Consider the following 25,023-nt stretch of genomic DNA (forward strand, 5'->3'; position numbering starts at 1 on the left):
TTTTAGGGAGATTCAACAACCCCCAAATGCAACCTAAGGCAAGAACTGACAACTAATAAGAATGATACATGTTAAGTTCTTAATCTGTGGCACAAAACTCAAAGGCTGGAAAACACGTCCAGTTACAAATGTGCCCACTGTGAATTGGAATGTTATAAAGCCTGAGAAATGCCAGGGCCTCCTGTGCAGTATTTATAATTAAGGACACCTATAAATATTTGCTGAGAGGCCATCAGACTGAAAATCCCAGTTACCTATGCTGCACAAGTCCATACATGGGAAAGGTGCTGCTTTTATGCTGACGTGTGTTAGCAATCTAGGAAAAAAACAAACAACAAATCTAGTGATGTTTCCCTACTTTGTTTCCTTTTCTGTGCCCCCAGTAGCTGGACGCTGAGGACACTGCTAGGTTCCGTGGCACATGCTGACTCCCTAAAAGTCTGAATTTCTTTCTGTAGCCATTCTGGGGATCTTCACCCTGACTAATGGAGATCACTGTTTCTTATATACAAATCATCCCTCTCTTGCTTTAATCCTAATCCACTTCCTCTTTATTAATTCTCCCTGAAGAAAAGAAAGTTCATGTCCAAATGAAGGAACCAGATACCCAAGTACCCTCATATTCAACGCTCAGTGGCCTTAAGCAGGCTTATTTTCCCTCTCTCTTCCTTAGTTTCTTCCGTAGTAGAGCAGGAATAGTAACATCCACCTCATAGAATTGTTGTGAAGGCTAGAGGAAAAGTACTGCCTGAATCTCACTTCCCACACCTGTCCTCTGCCCTTCGTGGGCAGCAAAGTCATTTGCACTAAAGAGTCATCCTAACAGCCCAATCCAGATTCGATGGCCATGCACCTGGTCCTTCTTTATTGACTACTTTCAGGTGCTGATTTGGAACTGTATATACTATCACAAAAGGTACTGTATCTATAATCAAAACAATAAACATTTCCTTATTGTCCTGAATATCTAATGTTACCTCAAACATTTGCACATTTTAATAAATTTCTCCTCACTAAAAACAGTTATCACTGTAAAAGAGCACAGGTGATTTTACTGAGACATCAAAACAATGCAGTGTGCACTGATCAACTCTGTAAGTACACTTATACCGCAGGACTTGCCGACGCCGGTAACCGTACCTTAGAGTACTGTGGTTTCCCATTTTCGTAGTGAATCTCCACATAATCAGAAGACAACAAACCACTACAAAGAAAAGAAAATAGAGTGATTTCTGCATCTAAGACACTTGGAGATTTAAAAACAATCAGCTGAATAAAGGAACGTGAGATGCATGCAAACCACAAATAGCTGCAGTCCATGGTTAGTACAAAAACAAAAACAGGCTATCATTAAGAGTCTCATACAGTATCCAGGAACAAATCTCTCCCCAGTCTATGAAAGAAAAAAAAAGACAAGACACAATCTAAGGCTGAACTCTTTTTATACACACTATTCAGGATCTGATTGATATGTTAATTGATATGGAACAAACCAAAAGGCAAGGAACATGAGGAGACAGATCCTATAAAAATTTCACAATTACGCCCTACACAATTGGAATGTCATAAAATGTAATCACCAAGAAAGAGTATAAAACAGAGGCCACCGAGTGTTTTCCATAAAGGCCGGAGAGTAGATATTTTAGGTTTTGCAACCCATGCAGTCTTCACTACAACTACCGAGCTCAACTATTATATTGCAAAAACAGCTATGGACAACATGTAAACAAATGAGCATGGCTATATTCCAATAAAACTGTATGGACACTAAAACTGGAATTTCACATAATTTTATATGTCATGGAATGTTACCCTTCTTTTAATTTTTTTCAACAATTAAAAAATACTTAAAACATTCTTAACTTGCAGACTGTATAAGTTAAGAATAGCCAGATATTGCTTGTGTGCAATAGTTTGCCAATTCCTGGTATAAAAGAAAGGGTAAGGAGTCAGGCACAGTGACTCACACCTATAATTCCAGTACTTTGGAAGTCCATGGCAAAGGATCGTTTGAGGCCAAGAGTTTGAGAACCAGCATAGCAAGACTTCCATATCTAAAAAAATTGAAAAAAATTAGCTAGGTGTGGTGGCATGCACCCGTGGTCCCAGCTACCAGGGAGCCTGAGGTGGGAGGATTGCTTAAGACCAGAAGGTTGAGCCTGCAGTGAGCTATTATTGCATCACTGCACTCTAGCATGGGTGACAGACAGAGACCCTGTCTCTGAACGAAAAAGAAAGAAAGAAAAATAAATTTAAAATAATAATAAAATAAAGGTTAAGAAAGTCTTTGAAGTCGAACAAGGTTTAAAATCTAGTTCAGTGCCTTATTAATTAATCGTGTGACCCTGAGAAATTTTCCCAACTTGTATGTCAAATGGAGATGCTCAAGAGTGTGAATCTCATAGAACCCCGTGAGGATTTTAAAAAATCATGAATATACAGTACTTAGCTCAGACTATGCAGTACTGGGCTAAGAAATGCAGTACTTAGCCTAGTACTTACTCAGTACAGAGTACTGAGTATGCTGAGTAGGTACATATTAATAGGTATTGTGGCTGTCACTATCTTTATTTTAACTCAACTTCTTAAAACATATTTCTTCCTATACAGTGTGGAAATATAAAATATGTGCCTCCAGAAGAGCTCTGGATTGTTAGGGCATCTAAGTTCCTGTTTGGGCTCTATCGCTAGGAATAATGACAAGTGATAACTCGCATTTGCTGACCACTTACTATGGCACAGGTACTGTTATAAGGACTGTAATGGTATGTCAGAGCTATAGGTCCCACTCTGAGCCAGGTGTATACCCTAATGGGAACTGAAGGACAGGAGTAGGTCCCATTCTGAGCCAGGTATATGCCCTAAATTTGGGTCTTTATTTCTTTTATGTAAAACGAAAGGCTGAAGCAGAACATTCCTCAGCTCCTGCCCTACTCTGCTATTCTGATTTTCTATAATTAAGCCTCATAGTAGGTTTTCTTGGTAGGAAACTGTGACACTACTTCTTTAACTGAAGAATGGGAGGACTCAACGATTTTGCATCATTTTGAGAGCTGCATCTGATGCATTCTAAAAATGATCCAGTGAACAGTGCTTCAAAGGGATGCTGAGCATCAGTCAACAGAGTAACTGGAGGCCTCCTGGGTACATCCAGCATAGTTTCCCGTGTATGCTGAAGGACAACCTTTCCAACACAGAAAGGAAGCCAATGCTTAAACTTTAGACATGTTTCCCATTAAAATCACAAATCAAATGTGTATTGAAGGATAATTCTACACTTGAAACTAAATTGTGGTATGTCTACTCATTTTCTTTTAAAAATCTCAGATAGTAAAACTAATGATAACTACTGAACTCTGTATACTTGGGGAATATTTGACAGGGTGCAGAAACTTCTTTCACTGCTAGTTAATTCAACTGGCTACCAGCACTGTGACATACATAGACAGAGCTTGTGATGGTACCATTCTTCTGCAGAAAGCTTCTGCAACACCAGGAGGCAGAGAGGTCTCCCTAACTGCCATCTAACTGTGACTTTCTACAGTTAATTTATTATTTTCAACATTTTCAACCACACAATCATTGAAGCATGTCATAGAGCTGGAAACAATGTTATTTTAATTTTGTCTGTAATTAGAAGGACGGAGAACTGCTTTCTAATCATGAATTCTCAAATCTGATAAAGGTCACTTTAATTATCCTATTTCCCTCTTTTTAAGGGCCCCTTTTTTCTCGTGCACATACCTATTTCTAGTATCTCTGGCATTTTAAAATCTTAAAGAAAAACAGCTACTTTTCAGGAGGTCTATGGCAAATACCACCATATGCCCCTCCTCACTGTGCCAGTCCACTCTTCTACTTCCTATAAATAGCACACGTCCCCATTTACTCCACCCTTTCCTTCTGTCTGACCACAGCCAGCCTCCCTTGAAACTAATTCTTCGGCTCATCACAGTATCCCTAGCACTTGGCATAATGCCTAATGCATAGGGCCTTAATCAATATGTGCTGAGTAAGCAAACATCTACCAACACCTGCTATATCGGCTTGGAAAAAGGATGAAGAATGCAACTCTTGAATTGAAACTAAGCAAAATCAGCACAAATGTGCAAGACTGATCACCTCACTCAAAAACATTATTTTGTAATCTCCTTGAGAGTGAATTATGTCAACTGAAATGTAACCTAATTAATTATAAAAGTCTTGAAACAATATTGAAATGTAATTTTTGATGATGGACAAGAAACACTGAAAAGGGAGAAGTGAATAGTTGATTGTGCAGTGATGTGTCTCCTGCCCCACCCAGCAGAGAAGAAACAAGTAATCTACCCCTCCATCTCCCTGAAGATGAGTGTCCTTTCCTCCACCTCTGCTCTCTGTAGTCCTAATACAATTTCCTGTTGGAAACAGAATGTTCTGAAATGGTAATACTCACTGATTTAGCAATTGTGGACCCAAACATAAACTGGCATTTTACTTTGTTGATCAGCCAATTGGGTATTTGGTTCTGAAGATGCTAATAACTTGTGGGAAAACTCTGAACGTCCTAAGTTCTAAAACAAACATCTTTTTTCAATCACCAAAGCTACAGAAAAGCTATATTCTGTGGCTACTCCCATGCTTCTTATGCAGATTATCTGTTGAAAGAGAGTGACGTTTATAAGTAAATGGATAAACGTAGGATGGAAGTTCAAAGCCAGTGAAAGAGAGTGGAAGAACTAGAACAAGGAAACTCTTGAACCCACTTGCTCTACACCTTCATGGTGAATCTGTACCACCAAAGTTGTAAAACCTCTAAAAACTCTAGAATCAGACTAAATATGATTTTACTCAAAATATGAAGAACATGTAAGAGCAGGAGAATATAAAGCTATTGAAACATGACAAATGAGCCAAGAATCAGGTCAATGGAGGGAACTGTGGCAGAAATAATACTGTGTATCTACCAAATGAGATTTCATTTTTCCCTTCCTGGCATGATAAGACCACACTGTAGCTTCTCCAGCAGTTAGGTTAGGGCCAAGACAATGGATCTTGGCTAATGAGAGATGAAGGAAATGATGTCTGCCCCTCTAGTGTGACCATTAAAATCCCTGCAGGGGATTTTAGGCTCTCTCTTCCATGGCAACCCTGGAAGCCACATGCTCCAGATGGCATAACTGAAATATGAATGCAGCCTAGACCCTTCCATCATGATTTGAAGAACTGCCTAAAAGACCTGCCCAAATTGCACTGGACCACAGTGTAGGGAAGAGACAATATTTTACAGTGTTAAAGTCTCGGATTTTATGTTTGTTACTGAAATACTGTCTAAACTATCCTGATTGCTGATTGCAGGATTTATCACAAAAAAAAGTTTAGAAATTTATATTCAAAGAATTTCACAATCATCAGCAAATATACGAGCAGAACTGCTATTATATTTAGGAACTGAAAATTCACAAAAAGAGATTTACTTCAGGAAGGTTTTGTGTGTTTGTGTATAGATGTGTGTGTGTGTGTGTGTGTGTGTATTTGTTGGAATCCTTACGTATCAGATTCACATTTCTTTTGTTTTGTTTTGTTTTGTTTTGTTTTGAAACAGAGTCTCACTCTGTGTCTGAGCTGGAGTGCAGTAGTGTGATCTCAGCTCACTGCAACCTCTGCCTCCCTGGTTCAAGCTATTCTCCTACTTCAGCCTACCAAGCAGCTGGGACTACAGGCATGCACCACCACACCCAGCCAATTATTTTGTATTTTTAGTAGAGACAGGATTTCACCATATTGGCCAGGATGGTCTCAATCTCCTGACCTCGTGATCTACCTGCATCAGCCTCCCAAAGCACAAAGCCAAGATTCATGTTTCTAATATAAGTAGACACATAAATAGCCATGTGATCAAAACTTCCAAAAGTTTATATCTTCAATTACAGAAAAGTTCCATATGGAGAAGCCAAGGATTCTAATAATTGGAAAAGTTAGATACCAAGATTCCTTAGTACCTAGGAAACCTATTAACCAAGAAGGGTATATCCCAGTTTTTTGGAAAATAACTTGAATCCCTTACTTTAAATAAAGAACTGGCCAGGTGCAATGGCTCATGCCTGTAATGCCAGCACTTTGGGAGGATGAGGCAGGCGGATCATGAGGTCAGGAGTTTGAAACCAGCCTGGCCAACATGGTGAAACCCCATCTCTACTAAAAATACAAAAATTAGCCAGGCGTGGTGGCATGTGTCTGTAATCCCACCTACTCAGGAGGCTGAGGCGGGAGAATTTCTTGAACCTGGGAGGTGGACATTGCAGTTAGCTGAGGTCGTGCCACTGCACTCCAGCCTGGGTGACAAAGGGAGATTCTGTCTCCAGAAAAAAAAAAAAAAAAAAAAAAAAAAAAAAAAAAAAAAAAAAAAGCTTCTCTTTGGAGCAATTCTGGTCAGGAAAGTTTAGAGGCAAGCTAATCAAAGAAAATAATTGTTCAGAACAAGACAACGTGGATAACTGGACCTTGGGCGTTGAGGAAAACTACTAGAAAAGATATACATTGGACCACAAAGGAAACCATTTTTTGGTATGACTTAAAATCATTTACTTCATTGTAAAAAGTGGTTGAACTACCAGTCTCTAGAAGTTCTTTCTAGTTCTAAAATCTATAGTCTCTGAAATGTTGTGTTAAGCACTCAGCTTTTTTCTAGCTAGGAAACTGGGTGAGTTGTTAAGAACTAGCTTGTCTCAAACAATCTAGAGGCCCACACAGCATTCCGTCACCAGCAGAACTAGGTAAAAAAACCTAGATGAATGGTAGCAAGCACCAACATCTAACAACCGGATGGCCATAGAATATATTATCCAAACTAGGACATTTCTGGAAATGAAAAGAGGCATATTAACAATTGTGTCAGGACAACATACATCATAAATCAGGAAGGGCTATCCTGGGAAAACTGGGGCATATGGTTACCCTACATAAAGGCCAAATTTAAGGTACACATATCGAGTTCTACATGGAAGGTCAGGCTGATCTACAAGGTGGGAAATACTCAAAAGCTGAGATTCTAGTAAGCAAGCAGTCTGTGAGTATGTCTTCTTCTCCAGTTGCTTTTGGGTCTGTCATGTTTCACATGGCCACTGATATGACTTGGCTGTGTCACCCCCCAAATCTCATCTTGAATTATAGCTCCCATAATTCCCACAGGTTGTGGGAGGAACCCAGTGGGACATAACTGAATCATGGGGGCGGTTTTTTCTGATTCTGTTCTAATGAAAGTGAGTAAGTCTCACAAGATCTGATGGTTTTATAAGGGGAAACCTCTTCCACTTGGCTTGCATTCTCTCTTGTATGCCATCATATAAGACATGCCTTTCACCTTTCACCATGATTGTGAGGTCTCCCCAGCCACATGGAACTGTGAGTCCACTGAGCCTCTTTTTCTTTATAAATTACCCAGTCTTGAGTATGTCTTTATTAGCAGTGTGAAAACAGTCTAACACAGCCACTGTTTTGGGAAGGCCTTGAGTAGGTGCCTGAGGTTCTCTCTCTCAGTGCGTAACATCAGTAGGTAGATCTGGGGAATAGGAGTCAGCAGTATAAGATATGGAAGTCAGGAAGCTATGAGATCATGTTCACTGCAAGACACTGAACTTGTCAGGTGGTGACTGGCCACGCACCTTGCCATACAATGTCTTTGTTCCTAAGTAAACAGTAGCACAAATACTGTACCCTAATTCAATTCTCAGTAGTAAAACATGTAAATTACTTCCATATGTGTTCAAATTGGGACTGGAACAGAAGTTAAACAAAGAGTAAAAAATTAAATGATATCTACAAAAGGAGTACCACAAATGCCCATATTTCTCATGCAAAATCTGTCATCTGATTATCTTCATCTTGACAGCGCTTAACTTCTCAGAATTGGGAACCCTAATCACACCCAAATGAGCGCTGACATTCATCCAGGAAGTATCCTACCGCCCCTTCCTGCCAGGTCCACATTACATTCATTTAATAATAACCAATGCTGTCCTTCTGGGACCCTCAACTTCATGGAGCCTCGACCATAGTGACATTGTTATGCCCAAGGCTCCATGAAGCCACAGTAAAACACCATGCCCGCTCCCTCTTTCTATTAGAAGCTTCTTTGTTTTGTCCTTTTATAAACATATTTTAAATTCACTAGATAATTACTGTATGTGGTAATAAAGACACAGAATTTAAACTCAACACATGCATATAAACATAAGCTTGTAACCTATGATTATGCTTGCTCTTATATTGCTTTTCTTTTTGCAAACAGAAGACTTGAAAAGTATAACAATTTTTCAATCATTACTTTTCTAAAGTTTTAAGAAAAAATTAGACTTATACCACCTAAAATAGTTTTTATACCAAAAATTGTTTCAGCTAAAAAATATATACTCCTTTGAATATAAACAATACAGTAAAACTTTAAAGCTACGTTAAAAGATTGAGGACATGGAGAGGCTGGGATTTAAGCGTGTAGCAATGATATATTAAGTGCGTGAAAATAATTATAGGTTGCATAGAGGCTTTGTGTTAAGTCAGACAAAGATGGCATGCCAGGCAAGGGCTGGGAAGTGTGGGCATATTTCATAGGAACAGAGCTGCAGGCGGAGAATGTTCCTTGCATGAACAGGGTGTAGAGGTTTTCTTTAGGGTAACAAGAGAAATTTAATGAGCTTCTAAACCACATGAGAGATTGCATTGGAAATGTAAATGTGTAGGTACTCCTGCATCTCAGGTAATGGTCCCATTAACCGCAATAAAGTTTAGAAAAACCCAGTATAATGAGGACAAGAAACATAGGCAGGGCTGCAAGCTAATCGTAGAGTGGAGAAAGGAAGAGTTAGGAGAGAAATAGGGATGAACTTGAGGTGGTGTAAAAGCTGAGAACCCCACTCAGCTGGCTTGATCAGCCAATAAAAGCCAGTGAGAGTTCCCTTGCGAGGAGGGTGGTATCAGAAGAAAAATCATTGCATAAAAAATGAAAGATGTTTCATTTCTCCGCCCTAACTTAAAGCCTGACCATATGAAGTGGATAACACATTTCTGGTTGTGGCTACCAGGTCTCTCCAAGTTTCTAGTAATTTTGAGATTCCTTTATGACAGAATCATGGTTCCTCTCACAATTTAGCTTTACCCCACCATATGTCATAAAACAAACAAAAAAAATGGAAAACAAGGAAAACTGGATCCAAATAAGGCATATCTTCTGCACAGTTGCACATGACTGAAGTGCTATGATGAACAAATTTCAAAGCTAATAATGAATATAGTTGGTGAATATTGCTAATACAGGTTCTTTTCTGATATATCTAATATTTATTAATATAATTATAAAGCAAGCATCACACATAATGAAATTGCAGAAAATGGATGAGGATCCATGATCAGCCCTGCCTTTGAGTAACCTTGTACAGAAGAAACTACTCTCTTCCAAGTCCAGTTTTTGCCACACTTTAGGAAAATAATTTGGTCTTTCTTCATTTTTCATTCTATACAGAAAAACTGCACATTTGTTTATATGGTGTTCTATTCTTCCTAGGTATATATAAAATAGCCAAAAGAATAACAAAGAAACCAACAGAAAAACTATCAGAAATAATAAGATTTATGTAAGGTGGCTGGTTATGAGATAAATATGCAAAAACAAAATACATTTCTATATGTACCAACCAATAAAAAACATCTAAAAATAATCTAGGGGGAAAAGTTTCTACTAACAACAACAGATTTTATATATGTACAAATATAGTTGGATTTATTTATATATGTATAATGTATACAGAAATATATGTATATGAATATACATTATATATATATATATACACACACACACACACACACACACACATAACCTATGAATAAACTTGGGTTTAAATAAACACAAAGAAATATGTATGTGTAAATCCTTACTAAGAAACAAAAGAAGTCATGACTGAATGAATCATACTATCTGATTGTCTATATTCAATATTATAAAGATGTCTATTACCCTTAGCCTACACTATAGTTTTAATATAATTCCAAATACAACCTTGGGAAGTTTTTTAACTTAATAAAATGATTCTAAAATTTGTCTTAAAAAATGCTTGAGACTCGTCCAAACGTTTTTTGAAAAAAGAGGAGTAACAAAAAAGACCTTTTATTACTACTGTAGTAACTAAAGGTATAGAACACTGGCCTAATTAGACAGGTGGCCCAAAGGGCAGAACAGAAAGTCCAAAAAGGGATTCAAGTTCATATCAAAAACTTAATACACAATAATAATGATATGTTAAATCTATAAAGAAGAGAATTAATAAAGAATAAAGATGGTTAGATTAAATGACTAAACATTTGGGGAAAATAAGACCTTTAAATCACATTTTATACCAAACAAATGATATATTCATTAAAAGTACATATGTTTTAACATAAGGCCATAAGTTTACTATAGAAATACAGCTGAATATTAAAGAGAAGAGGCCTCTTAAGTAGGATATTAAATCTAGAAGTCATAAAGATAAAAATAGATAAGACTATAAAAAGTTTTTAAACTTCCATGAATAATTTTTAAAATATCATAAACAGAATTTCAAGGCAAACTAAGAAAACACATCTGCAACATTTATGAAAAACAAAGGATTACTATCCTTAACAGAAGAAGCACTTAAAAACTAAACCAGATAAAAACAAATAACCCAATAGAAAAGTAGACAAAGGAAACATTGAAAATATACAAAATGCAACTCATGAAAAAAAGAAAACAAGAAATATTAATGGTGATCAATCATATACCAACCCACAGCTGCACTAGCAATAAAATACTTGTAAATTAAAATAAAGAAAAGGATCATTTTCCATCATCACTTTGGAAAATAAAAATGAATGACAGTAGCCACTGCTGGCAAGGAGGTAGGAAACTGGCATGCAGAGGGCAATTTGGCTAGGTGTCTAAAGCCCTGAAAGCATGTTCACCCTTTAATCCACAAGTTCTACTCATAAGGGTTTCCTGAGGAAATTACTAGACAAAAACAATACGGCATGATGTAGGTGAGAGTAGCTTTCTATGTGCTTTCAAACACTTAGAAAGATGTTCACAACATCATTCAGTGAAAAGAAAAATAAAAGAATACTATGCTTGATTACTTTATATAGAAGTATGTTTATATGTATACATCTACATATCAAAAACTGTCTGAATAGGTATACACTAAATATAAGGGTGAGCTATTGTTTCCTTCAGAACTTTCAATAGTTTTTATTTTCTTTCTTTTTGCTTAATTTTAATTCCTAAAATTTTTACAATGAATGTATACTGCCATTTTAAGAAGAAACCACAATACAAGCTATACTTTTAAAGGAAAAGAAGCATAGCTCCTTTAAGAAAGAATTATTTAATCAGTGACTAGTTTCGGGTCCAGGAAAGGCCAAGAGCCACAAACATTCATATCATTACCCACCATGCAGGGAGCCACAGCTGGCCAGGCTTCCCCTACGTCCCCTAAACTCAATGAGATGGATGGTCCCTGAACATCCGCTAGTGGGAGTAGGTGAGGACAGAAAGAGAAACAAAATGCACTCTCACCCTCAAGGTGATTATAATCTCATTGCTAAAATAAGCCAAGTTAACATTTAGCCTACTCCCACAAATAACAAAGCAGCCCTCAAGGAGAAAATTAATTTCAATTAATATGATCAGGGAACCCTTCAGTGAAGAAGCAGGGCTTAAGCAGTCTTTATGATAAAATTTGGACAGAGAAATATGGGCAGGAAAGGGAAGATCCCATAGACAGGGACCAGTGTGTACAAATCCATGAAACAGGAAAAGGCAAGAAGGCATATTCAGGGAAAAGCCAAAAGTCCAGTTGAGCTGGGGCATCAGTGACATGAGACAATAGTGTTGAAAAGGTTGGTTTAGAAACAGAGACCCACAGGCTTAAGCAGGGGGTAGGACTTTCAAAGGAAAGGGAACTCTAGGACCAGAACTCAGAACTTGGAAGGCTATTTATAAAGGCTGAGAGGAAGCAGAAGCTACAAAGACTTCAAGGCCTGGGAAAGGCTGAACACGAATAAGATTCTTTTATTGGGTCAATTAGAGCCATCAGCAAAGTAATTAATGTTAGCAGCAGGAGAGAACGGCAAGAGACCAGCAAAGACACTAAGGAACAGCCTCTCCACATATGCAAACCTATGGCTTTAACTGTCCTCCACTCATTCAATTAACGGCCGAAGACACTGAGTGAGAGGAAAAATAAGAAGATGAGAAATAAAGAAACGATTAACAAAGATAAAGGTTTTTAACAAAATGTTGCCATTTCTTTAAATTCTTTCATTGTAAATCATAGATGTTTGTCCTAAAATTTGTTATGCAAATGTTAATGTGTACTTTGCAATTTTACACTGATTTCATAAAGGAATAGTAAGAACTACTACTGTCTTTTGTGTGCTCTCTTCCTCTCTTTGTGTCCTACCTCTTCCCCTCTTTGTGCCCAAACTCTTGATTTCTCCTGCACCACCACAGTCTGAGCTTGGAAAGTATCTACTGGCTGAACTGAGACAGGAGGCCTCTGTAGAACAAATCCCCAAGAGACAGGCTGAGGGCATGTCTGCACAACCCTGTAAAGTAAAAGGCATTTGAAGTTGTCACCCTAGATTTCTCTGTACTACACAGAAAACAATATCCTGTGCAATCACGGTACCCTTTATACATAACACAGGAATGTTTAGAGATGATAATCTTGGTCCTTTTCATTTATTTATTTTGAGACAGGCTCTTGCTCTGTTACCTAGGCTAGAAGGCAGTAGAACAATCATGACTCACAACAGCCTCAATCTCCTAGGTTCAAGCAATTCTTTCACCTTTGCCTCCAGAGTAGCTGGGGACCACAGGTGTGTGCCACCATGCGCAGCTCAGGGTTGTTTTTTTTGTTTGTTTGGTTTTTTTTTTTTTGAGAGAGGGAGTCTCACTATCCTGCCCAGGCTGGTATCCAACTCCTGGGCTCAAGCAATCCTCCCTCCTTGGCTTTCCAAAGTGCTAGTATTACAAGCATGAGCCACCTTGCCAGCCTGGTTCTTCTTAAATAGTAGATATGTTTAAGTAATTGTCACAATGTAACAATTAGAAACATACTTCCACTGCAATATCAAACCACTATGGCAGATAAGAACACAACCTAGCAAGAAGAGGAAAAGAACAGGTAATTTTTAATGCTTTCTTCATGTGGGTAAAAAATTATTGTCATACAAAATGGCACCTTTTTTTTAGTTACCATTTAGAAAAATTACCTTCAAATAAGCCCACCTTCTGAGCACATTTCATGGCATAAAAAAATTATTCATTGGGCCTTCCATTGTTTAAAAAAAAAATCATGATTTACCTAAAGCACAACTAATTTCTCTAACAAAGAGATTTTCCTACTTCTAAATTATGTGCCATTTAAAAATAATAACAAGCTAAGATACCTCTGAAAATTACAGAATTTATTGGAAAAACTACCAGTCATTTGCAGCTCCTTTGGAAAGGAGAATTCATCCAACTGGTGTGGACTTTCAGATAAGTGTCATTTATGAGAGTGCTAACCAGCCTTTTGTCACTGTGCTCACTGTCATATCCCCAGTCACAGATGAATGCCTGAACTAAACATCACCTAGGAGCTGACCATCTCTGAGATCCCAGAGAAGTCACTAACACTGTCAAACTAGTCTTCTCCCTTATATAGAGCAAGAATGTTGATTCTAGGATCTCTAAGGAAACTTCTAAGTCTGAAAGAGTGAATATGAGTATGATTGTCATCATCTCCTTCCCTAAACATACACCTATGCTAAACTGGAAGTTGGGGACTATTAACATAGACATCTATTTGATATTTTCATTTATTTGATACATGCTTTGTCAAATAATCAGCTATTGCATACTGGGATGACTTCAGGCCAATCTTTTTCAGAAGGTGCTGAAAGAACAGTTCCATTCATATTGCCTATATGCTGTAAAGAGCTGCTGAATGTTTCTTCTAATTCTACATATTCTATGTACCTCAACTAAAACACTATACCTCAATTACCAAGATGTAAAGTGATACACTCATTCTACAGATTAGATTGATAACAAAATTCCTTTACATAGAAATTAATCTGAGAGCTAATAATCAAGATCTGCTAAAGCCACAGTTGCATTAACACCAACCTATTTAAGTGATCTGTTGAAAATCAGACAACACAAAACCATTACTTAATTGTAACGAAAACAAATTTTAAAAGACTTAGTCATACTAACATGTTTTTAATCATAAAGATACTAAAAAGCAAATATACTGAAAACATAAGTACATTTATCCAGCAAAATCTTATAGTAAGCAAATTTGATGACAACTGATGTCACTTTGAAAGATGTATAAAATAGTGATTAGAGGTGCACAATTTAATCTACTCCAGGCTAATCATAGAGTCTAGATGTTTTGCAAAATACTAAAACTGAATTTTTATCTTTTAACTGTTTGTACTCAATTCTCTAAGTATATGTCTTGAAATCATTTTAAATAATTATAAGCACACCCATTCCTTCTATCCTAATTATATATTGTGCCAGTAATAAAATAAAATCAGTGGTAGTAGAAAAATGCAGAACAACAAATTTATAAATCAAAGCTTTAAGATAATTTCTATAAAATAAGCATTTTTCCTGCAGCCAGACAACTTTCATTAAATGGCCTTAAATTTTCAGTCCATATAGACAATCTTACTCACATTCACAAAGTGTTTTACAGTGTTTGGATCAAAAGCAAAACCTTTATAAGATTCCAGAAGCAGCCAAATCCCAAAGAGACTGACACAGAAAAAGAGAGAAGCTATTCTATTTAGGTCTTTCAGAGGAACTATTTTTAATTTAATCTTAAAACCATACATTTTTAGAACCCTGGTAGAAATTCTAGCATTAACTGTATACGGTCCATTATGGCAAATTTACTATCAATATCAGTTCCAGGAACCAGAATGGTTAGGACTGGAGAAGACGGGAGAGAAGTCCTAAATGAACTGATTCACATCCAGGAAAGCCACACCAAGGTTGGTAACTCCTGACAGGGGTAGAAAAATGAAGTGGCCACTCCAGGAAAAATCCAGAAGCTTGTGGTCTAGTAGAGTCAGAATTCTGGGTCAACAGAAATGTCTATAAAGTCTAGACATCATATCAGCCTGTGAATACTAGTTAAGCACACAACAGTCTCCAAAATGACCATCCCATAAAAAGGACAGGCACCATATCGCATCCACAGTTCTTGGTATAACTGCCTATACAGAGTTAGCATTCTAATGTTTGTTGATGAAGAGTCAACAAGTCAAGAAAAAACAAGTTGGTATATCCCATTCAAGACAGGAATCCACAGGAACCTGAGGGTCCTAGAGGCAGGGCTCAGCCCTCAGGTAAGCAGTGAGGGGCCTGAGATAGCACATGGCAGTAGCAGCAAGAAAACTTTGAGACTCAGGCCTTTCTGACTCTATCTTTTGTAGATAAGTACCTGTGAAGGCAAAAGTCAATCCCAGGCAGTCAACCCATGAAGACTGGGAATGTGTGGCTGAAAGAAGAACAAAGGATGAGAGCAGACATGATTGCAAGATTACTCCAGGAACAGCCCTCTTTAGTATATTTCAAACAGAGCTTTACAAAGAAAGTGCATATGTGTATTTAGGTGTATGTGTTGTGTGTGTGTGTATGTGATTTTTTTTAGCAAGCTATAACAAATAGTAAGACAAGGAAATGCTGCTGGTATATGTCCACAAAGATCAGGAGGAAATAAGGTCAGAAGAAGTTGTCTGCCCTCAAACCGCTAGGCCAAAAGAGAAAATTTCCAATTATTCCTTATCAGACAAGGGTGGGTTGGGTGCCAGCCCCCCACTGAATATTTGCATTATATGTACGTGAACTTTTCTTTTTATACTAGTTCTAATTTCAGTGACACAGTGTAAATAGCTGAAATCCTTCAAGAGTGAATGTCTGTGCCCTCCCAAAATTCATACATTGAGGCCCTAACCCCCAATGTGATGGTACTAGGAGAGGCAAAAGGGTAAAGTCCTCAGAATGAAATTAGCACTCTTTTTTAAGAAAAGACCAAAGAACTTTTTTTCTCCTTCTCTCTCTCCACCAGGTGAAGACACAGCAAAAAGGTGGTTTGTCTATAAGCCAGGAAGAGGGTCTTCACCACAACTAAACCTCAAGGTGCCTTGATCTTAGACTTCCCAGCCTTCAGAACTGTGAGAAATCAGTGTTAAGCTTCCCAGTTGATGAAATTTTGTTATAGCAGTCTGAGCAGACTAAGACAAGCATTAATCTTCTCAATCCTAAACAAATTATTCTTTTGTGGACTGTTAGAAAAAAAATGCATCTACATTATTTTTTTTCCTGAAAATTTTATTGTTACTATTTTTTATCTTTATTTTGCTTTCTCTTTCTTTTTTAAGAAAAGTGTCCAAATCTTCCACATAAGCTTCAGGATAAGAAGTTACCTTGTGTAGTATGGACAGGGGTGGATATGACTGAGAGGTACACGGACAACTTCTGAGACACACAAGCGGTATTCTATTTTTCAAGCCAGATGGTAGATATATATATGAATGTCCACTTTATTAATCTTCTTTAAGCTGGGTGAATATATTTTCTAATCCTTTATGTGTACATTTCATAATTTTAATAAATTAGAGGAAAAGAAACCCAAAATGTCCACAGATAATAGAAACAGAAGAGCCCAGTCCAATTCTGACATTAAAAATTCTGAGTATGAGACAAATTGAGCCTGAAACAGACCCAGGAAAAATCCTCTGGAATTAGAAAGCTGTCACTACTAAGACCAGAAGGAAAAAAACTCTAAAGAACATGTGGGAGGTGAAAAGCACAGAGAGAACAAAAGGCAACTTTCTCCTTCTCTAAAAATAGGGAGCCTATTAGGCCACTTTTAGACTCCAGTGTTCATGTAGGAGTCCATTTCTATTAAAAGAGTAAAACTTAGAAAGGAAAAAGAAGTTCTTGGAGGATGCCAAAGTATGGAAAAGTTCAAAAATTTCACAAAATAATAAACTAGACAGGATTTGAGCTATATCTGACCTTATTACCAAAATAGTGAACTCTCAGACCAGAGAGCTGCGGGGGCAGAAGATTAAACGATGAGACAAACCAAATCCTTCCCCACACTGTTTTTTTCTGTGGAAGGACACAGAGGAACAAAGACTGTATGTGGTATAACACAGGGCAAATCTCATGGAGCGTGCCACCATGGCAAAGCTGGTTTCAGAATAAAATGGCAAGGGAAATTATCCCAGGCCCTTCCCTGGAAGAATCTGCAAGCTGATATTTGATTTTTAAAAAACAGATCTTGGCCGAGCCTAGTGGCTCAAGCCTGTAATCCCAGCACTTTGGGAGGCCGACGCGGGTGGATCACGAGGTCAAGAGATTGAGACCATCCTGGTCAACATGGTGAAATCCAGTCTCTACTAAAATACAAAAAATTAGCTGCGCATGGGTAACAAGAGTGAAACTCCGTCTCAAAAAAAACAGATCTTGTTTTCAATCACCAAAACTGCCATGTCTGGAAAACATCAATCTCAGTTGTTTTGATGATCACTAGAAAACATTTTTCTGAATTCATAATGACAATAAATGTCTTCCTTTTCTGACTCCCATATTCTCCTACTGTATTAAGAGATGTCTGTATACAGGAAAGTGAAATTCATGGATGATAGCACCAACAGTGAATCTAAAGAAAACAAGACCTATGTAATCACGACTATAATGAGATATAGGCACACCTTGGAGATACTGCAGGATCTGTTCCAGACTACCATGATAACGCAAATATCATGATAAAGTGAGTTACACAATTTTTTGGTTTCCCAGTGCACACAAAAAGTAGGTTTACACTATCCTGTAGTCTGTTAAGCATATAATAGCATTATATCTAAAAATACTTTATTGCTAAAAAAGAATGCTAACGATCACCTGAGGCTTCAGCGAGTCATAATCTTTTTCCTGGTGGAGGGTCTTGTCTTGATGTTGATGGCTGCTGACTGAGTGATTGCTGAAGGCTAGAGTGGCTGTGCCAATTTATTAAAATAAGACAACAATGAAATCTGCCTCATTGATTGACTCTTCATGAAACATTTCTCCGTAGCATGTGATGCTGTGTGACAGCATATTACCCACCGTAGAACCTCGTCAAAATTGGAGTCAATCCTCTCAAACTCTGCCCAACCAAGTTTATGTAATATTCTAAATCCTTTGCTGTCATTTCAACGATGTTCACAGCATCTTCACCAAGAGTAGATTCCATCTCATGAAACCACTTAAGTAACTCTTCATCCATTCAAGTCTTATTTTGAGATTGCAACAGTTCAGTCACATCTTCAGGCTCCACTTCTAATTTTACCTCTCTTACTATTTCTACCACATCTGCAGTGACTTCCTCCACTGAACTCTTGAACCCCTGAAAGTCACTCATGAGGACTGAAATCAACTTATTCCAAACTCCTGTAAATGTTGATATTTTCACCTCCTTCCATTAATCACGAATGTCCTTAATGGCACCTAGAATGGTGAATCCTTTCCAGGTTTTCTATTTACTTTGCCCAGATTCATTAGAGTAATCACTATCTATGGCAACTATTACCTTACAAAATATAATACAGAACATAGTTCTGAAATAATAGGACTTGAAAGTTGAAATTACTCCTTGATTCATGGGCTACAGAATGGAGGTTGTATTATCAGGCATCAAAACAACATTAATCCCATACATCTCCATCAGCACTCTTGGATGGCCAGGTGCATTTTCAACGAGCAGTAATATTTTAAAAAGGAATCGTCTTTTTCCTGCTCCATAGGTCTCAACAATGTGCTTAAAATATTCAGTAAACCATATTGTAAACAGATATGCTGTCATCCAGGCTTTGTTGTTGCATTTATGGAGCACAGGCATAACAGATTTTGCATAATTCTTAACGGCTCTAGGATTTTCAGAATGCTAAATGAGTCCTGGCTTCAACCTAAAGTCACCAGCTGCATTATCCCCAAAGAAGAGTCAGCCTGTTCTTTGAAGCTTTGAAGGCAGGCATTGACTTCTCCTCTCTAGTTATGAAAGTCCTAGATGGAATCTTCTTCCAACAGGAAGGCTGTTTCATCTACATTGAAAATCTGTTGTTTAGTGTAGCTACTTTTATTAATTATTTTAGCTAGATGTTATGTACTTTCTCCATATCAGCAATAAGCCTGTTTCACTTTCTTATCATTTCTGTGTTCACTGGAATAGCACGTTTAATTTCCTTCAAGAACTTTTCCTTTGCATTCACAAGTTGGCTAACTGGCTCAAGAGACCTGAGTTTCAGCCTGTCTCAGCTTTCAACATGCCTTGAAACCATGCTTAATAATCCCTAACTTTTAATTTCAAGTGAGAGACATGTGACTCTTCCTTTCACTTTAACACTTAGAGGTCAGTATAAGGTTGTTAATTCACCTAATTTCAAAATTATTGTGTTTTATGGAATAGGGAGGCCAGAGAGGGAGAGAGAAAGGGAATGGCCAATCGGTGGAAAAGTCAGAACACACGAACACACACATTTATCCATAAAGTTCACTAGATTCTATGGGTACACTCTGTGGCACCCCCAAAACAATTATACTGGTAACATCAAACATCACTAATCACAGATCACCATAATAATTTAAATAGTAATGAAAAAGTCTAAAATACTGTGAGAGTGAGTGGCACAGAGACAATAAAGTGAACATATGCTGTTGGAAAAATGGTGCCAACAGACTTGCTTGATGCAGGGCTCCCACCAACCTTCAACTTACAAAAAGTACAACATCCATAAAACACAATTAAGTGAAGCACAATAAAACAAGGTATGTCTGTGTACTCATACAGTTCAAGGCACTTCCAAATGCCTTTTGCTCAAAAAAATAAAGTCTTTTTCAGAGTTTCTATTTTTGCATCAAAGACAATACATTACAGTGTTAGACTATTTAGAACATCCAATAATTCTGAAAGGGGTTATTCTAGGAATGTCTTCACATGCATGCTCAGAGGGTCAGATCAGTATTATAAATTGCTCTATTTTTATACACAAGTTTCTAAATCTTGAGGCCATGTAATGGTACTCAATAACCTTTTCAGATGACTATAATATCTAAAACCAGAGGACATTTTTGAAGTAGCTATTAATTTAAATACCCACACTAAACTCAATTCAAAGTCAGAAATGGTGAGTGAAGTAATAGCATAATAAGGTTTTTTTCCTTTTTTCCTGTCTCATGCCTGATTATTCTTATAATTCTTAACTAGAGAAGAATTTTAATTTGTTCATCCTTTAAGAGGATATTAAGCAGCTTGTTTAGAAAATTGAAAGTAATTCTAATTTTTAACCCATAATCTCATGTAATAAGCATGTGGATATCAGTTCTCTTTATCTCTTTTATGTGAATGCTAAGCATTACACCATTTCCTTGAGCTGCCTACATTTCACCACGTGTCATTGAAACTACCTTCTAAATATTCCAAATCCCAGTCATATCCACCTAGTGTTGAATAACTCAGTGAACGTTCCTAACAGAACTTGATTGTTACCTCATCATCCAAGGCCACTGCCACAGTAACATACCTAAGAGAAATATGTAACAGTCAAAATACTTCCAGAGAATGAAAATGTTTCCTTCCCTCTCATTTCTGTCTTAGACTATCACTAATTTTTCCATGTTTGGATTTCTTGCAGAAATACATTCCTCATAAATAACAACAAAGGAATAAAAAAGAAGAAGAAACAACTACTACACATTCCCTCTAGAAAGAAATGACTCCAATTTCAAGTTGATAAAAAAACAACAAAGCTAAACACTGAGAAGTCTAAGCAACACGTGTATTCCCAGAATTTCAACAGGTCAGAGGACCTTTCAGAGGTGAAGTGAAGAAATGTGAAAGTTCAGATGCCTGCTTGCCACACAGAGCTCCAGGGAGGCTCTGCTACGAGCTCCACTGACCAGATAATGCCTCTAGGGAGGATGCACCTCTCCAACGCAGAGAACAACAGACCAGTGAAGAGTGATCAAAGCAACAAACTCCAAACAAGCTGTGAAACCCTGGCTCACTCCTTCCTCCTGGTCCCCATTGGCTCTCCTCCCCACACTCTGCCTCAGCAAATAGCGGTCCTCATGCATGTATGAATTATAATGAGAAAGAAGAGAACACAGATAATGGGGAAGAAAAGAAAGAAGGAAAGTAGCAAAGCCCAAGGGAGATGAAGGATATGCATCATAAGAAAACAGAGGGAATGTTCAAATACTCTGACTTCAAAGAAATTATAGAAAAAATCTCTTTTGTAAAAGAAGTCAAAGAGACATCATAAAAGAAAATGAAAAAGAAGCTGGCAAAGCTCAGAGGAGGAAAAAAATGAAATAAAAAAAATAGTACAACGGTGCAAACCAAATTAGGAAAAGGAAAAACAATAAAAATATAGTCAGGAATCATGATAAAATGATACAGAGATGACAGACAAAGAAGATATCAGATATACACTGTTGGTACTCCTAAATAAAATAAAACACATGGAAGAGAAAAATAAATAAATAAAAATATAACAGAACATAACTTTCCTAAGATCAAAGAAAGACTTGAATTTGCAGCTCAAAAAAATCACCATGTTCCTGGAAAAATTGGTACAACAATTAACATGAGTAGTGTTAGTACACCTGGAAGTTACTGATAAAGAAAAATAATATGATATCTAAGGCTGAAAAAGAGCTCTCTAAAAGGAAAAACTAGGTGGCCTCACAGTCACTGAGCAAATCTCCAGGTTAAGGACAGCAGAGCCATTTCTATAAAGTCCCAAAGAAAGGATGATACAAAATTTCATATCCAGCAAAGTCATTCTTCAAACATTTCCAACTGTTCAAGAGCTCATGAAATACAACACTCAAAAGTCTTTCTTGGACAATCTGCTTTTTAATTAATTCCAGTCAAGCAAAACACAAATAATCCAGGAAGTACAGAGAAACCATGCTAAAAAAGACCCATGCTGGACCCAGTTACTTTAAGTAAAGAATTAATATTCATTGTGGTTACTAAACAAACTACAAATTTCATAAATCTTGGCAATGTAAAATGAATATCGTACAGATGAAGATGAAGAAAAGTGAAGGAAGTCTTAGAACATAAATTTCTTCTCCTCTTAAATATACAATCTGAGACATTTCTTTTTAAATGACCCCAAACAAGGTTCTTCATAGCTTCAGTAGGATTTTTTTAGCAAATAATATCTTTGGTTATGAAGAAATACAGTATTCATCTGATCTTTACCAATTCCTTTCATTTCAGTTGTTTTTCTTTTAAATTTAATATTTATTATTAAATATTAAAGTCCCAAAAGAAGTTGCTCATAATTAGAATCACAGACCATGGGTTCCTCCATGTATAATTCCTCTTAATGTGATTTCATGCACAGTATATGCACTTCATAACTATGATGCATAATTAGAAAGCAAAAACTAGGAAGGATCTAAAGAGACTGTCTATATTAAGTTTAGGAAATTAGTTTTAATTCAAGACTAACTGCAGTTGGGTCTAACTATCTACAAAACTATGTTGATAAAGATTCTGAGGTCAAGCCTGGGATCCAAAGGAAAGACTCCCACAACTATTTTTCCTTTTTTTTTTAAATTGTACTTTAGGTTCTGGGGTACATGTGCAGATCATGCAGGATTTTTGTATAGGTACACACACAGCAAGGTGGTTTACCACCTTCATCCCCCGATCACCTATATCTGGTATTTCTCCCCATGTTCTCTCTCCCCACCCTCCCCACTCCCCACTGTCCCTCCTTATCCACTTCAGCAGACCACAGTATGTGATGCTCCCCTCCCTGTGTCCACATGTTCTCATTGTTTGACATCCACCTATGAGTGAGAACACACGGTGTTTGGTTTTCTGTTCTTGTGCCAGTTTGCTGAGAATGATGGTTTCCAGATTCATCCATATCCCTATGAAGGACACAAACTCAACATTTTTTATGGCTGCGTAGTATTTTGTTGTGTTTATGTGCCACATTTTCTTTATCCAGTCTATCGTTTATGGACATGTGGGTTGGTTCCAAGTCTTTGCTATTGCAAATAGTGCCGCAATGAACATACGTGTGCATGTGTCTTTATAATAGAACAATTTCTAATTCTTTGGGTATATACCCAGTAATGGGATTGCTGGGTTGAATGGTATTTATATTTCTAGGTACTCGAGGAATCACCACACTGTCTTCCACAATGGCTGCACTAATTTACAGTCCCATTAACAGTGTAAAAGTGTTCCTATTTATCCACATCCTCTCCAGCATCTGTTGTCTCCAGATTTTTTAATGTTCACCATTCTGACTGGTATGAGATGGTATCTCATGTGGTTCTGATTTGCATTTCTCTAATAACCAGTGATGATGACTCCCACAACTATTAGGTAATGTTAAAGCCATGGGCTCAGTAGGAGAGAAGGAATCACTCATTTATCACATCACCACTAATGATACTTGTCTTTATTACATAGTTTATTTTTTACCATATAATTTTAACTATGAAAATAATGCAAGTTCATTACAATGTCAAAAATACAGAGGTAAAGAAAATACAGGCTCAATGTGGTGGCTTACACCTGTAATCCCAGCACTTTGGGAGGCCAAGGCGGGTGGATAACCTGAGGTCTGGAGTTCAAGACCAGCCTTGCCAACATGGTGAAACCCTATCTCTACTAAAAATACAAAAATTAGCTGGCCATGGTGGCAGGCACCTGTAATTCCAGCTACTCAGGAGGCTGAGGCAGGAGAATCACTGGAACTCAGGAGACAGAGGTTGCAGTGTGCTGAGATTGTGCCACTACACTCCAGCCTGGGCAACAGAGCGAGACTCCAGCCCCCCAACCAAACACACACACACACACACACACACACACACACACACACACACACACAAATAATCTCCCCCTGAAAAATAAATTTAATATTGAATTCAAATTTTGTTAAATTTAATCATTTATATTTAAAATACCATTATAGAATAATCTCATATTTGTAAGCTATCAAGCCTTCTATCAGTATACGTAGAGAGTACTCTGAATTAAGTTTAACAATATTAATAATGGTTACTTCTAAATACTAATCTGTTTTTCACTTTTTCTTTGTATTCTTTTTGTATCAACTTGACATTTTATAATGAGCTGAGCCACTTTTTCAAAAACATTATCTCTACAAAAAACTGCTTTTGATTTAACAGCTATTCTTCTATGTCTCAAAAGTACAAAGATTTCTGACAGTGAAAAAGAAACTAATATAAACATCTACTGCTATCTTCTTTTTATATGATGGTTTGGTGACAACAGGTCTCTAATTGCAATACTGAGGATGAACAAGTAACTTGGCATATTCATTGCTTCATCATGGCAATCTGCTATTTTAATAAATCCTTGGTTTTTGATGGAAATCAGTAAGACTAAACTTTGTCAGTGATCTCAGAGAGAAAAATTACTCATTGAGTTACTAAGGTGCTTCTGTTACAAGTCTTATGTTGTTGATGACTTCTCAGAAATAAGACAAGGTCTTTATTACTCAAATACAAAATGCCTATTTTATCATGTGGAACTTAGGAGGTACTCAATGCATGCTATGGTTAGCTTAATTTGGTGATATCTGAAAAGCAGACGGCTTTACTAAGCCCCTTTCTTTCTTTCTTTCTTTCTTTTTTTTTTTTTTGAAGAAAGAGTCTCACTTTGTTGCTCAGGCTGGAGTGCAGTGGCACAATCTCAGCTCACTACAACCTATGCTTCCCAGGTTCAAGTGATCCTCCTGCCTCAGCCTCCCAAGTACCTGGGATTACAGGCATGAACCACCACGCCTAGCTAATTTTTGTATTTTTCGTAGAGACAGGGTTTCCCCATGTTGGCCAGGCTGGTCTCAAACTCCTGATCTCAGGTGATTCGCCTGCCTCGGCCTCCCAAAGTGCTGGGAATACAGGTGTGAGCCACCGTGCCCAGCCTA

The 25,023-nt window shown here is 37.4% G+C and overlaps 1 protein-coding gene across 4 annotated transcripts in view; it reads right to left on the reverse strand.

The window, feature by feature from the left end:
- Window positions 1-25,023, reverse strand: part of ADAM23 (ADAM metallopeptidase domain 23) — a 167,295-nt gene that overhangs the window by 85,073 nt on the left and 57,199 nt on the right. For all 4 annotated transcript variants that reach the window (XM_003925736.4, XM_074399167.1, XM_074399168.1 and 1 more), the window contains exon 4: window positions 1,141-1,204. In XM_003925736.4, coding sequence (XP_003925785.2) covers window positions 1,141-1,204 — 64 coding nt within the window. The remainder of the gene's footprint in view (window positions 1-1,140; window positions 1,205-25,023) is intronic.

The sequence above is a fragment of the Saimiri boliviensis genome, chromosome 5 (assembly GCF_048565385.1).
Source record: "Saimiri boliviensis isolate mSaiBol1 chromosome 5, mSaiBol1.pri, whole genome shotgun sequence".
NCBI lineage: Eukaryota > Metazoa > Chordata > Mammalia > Primates > Cebidae > Saimiri > Saimiri boliviensis.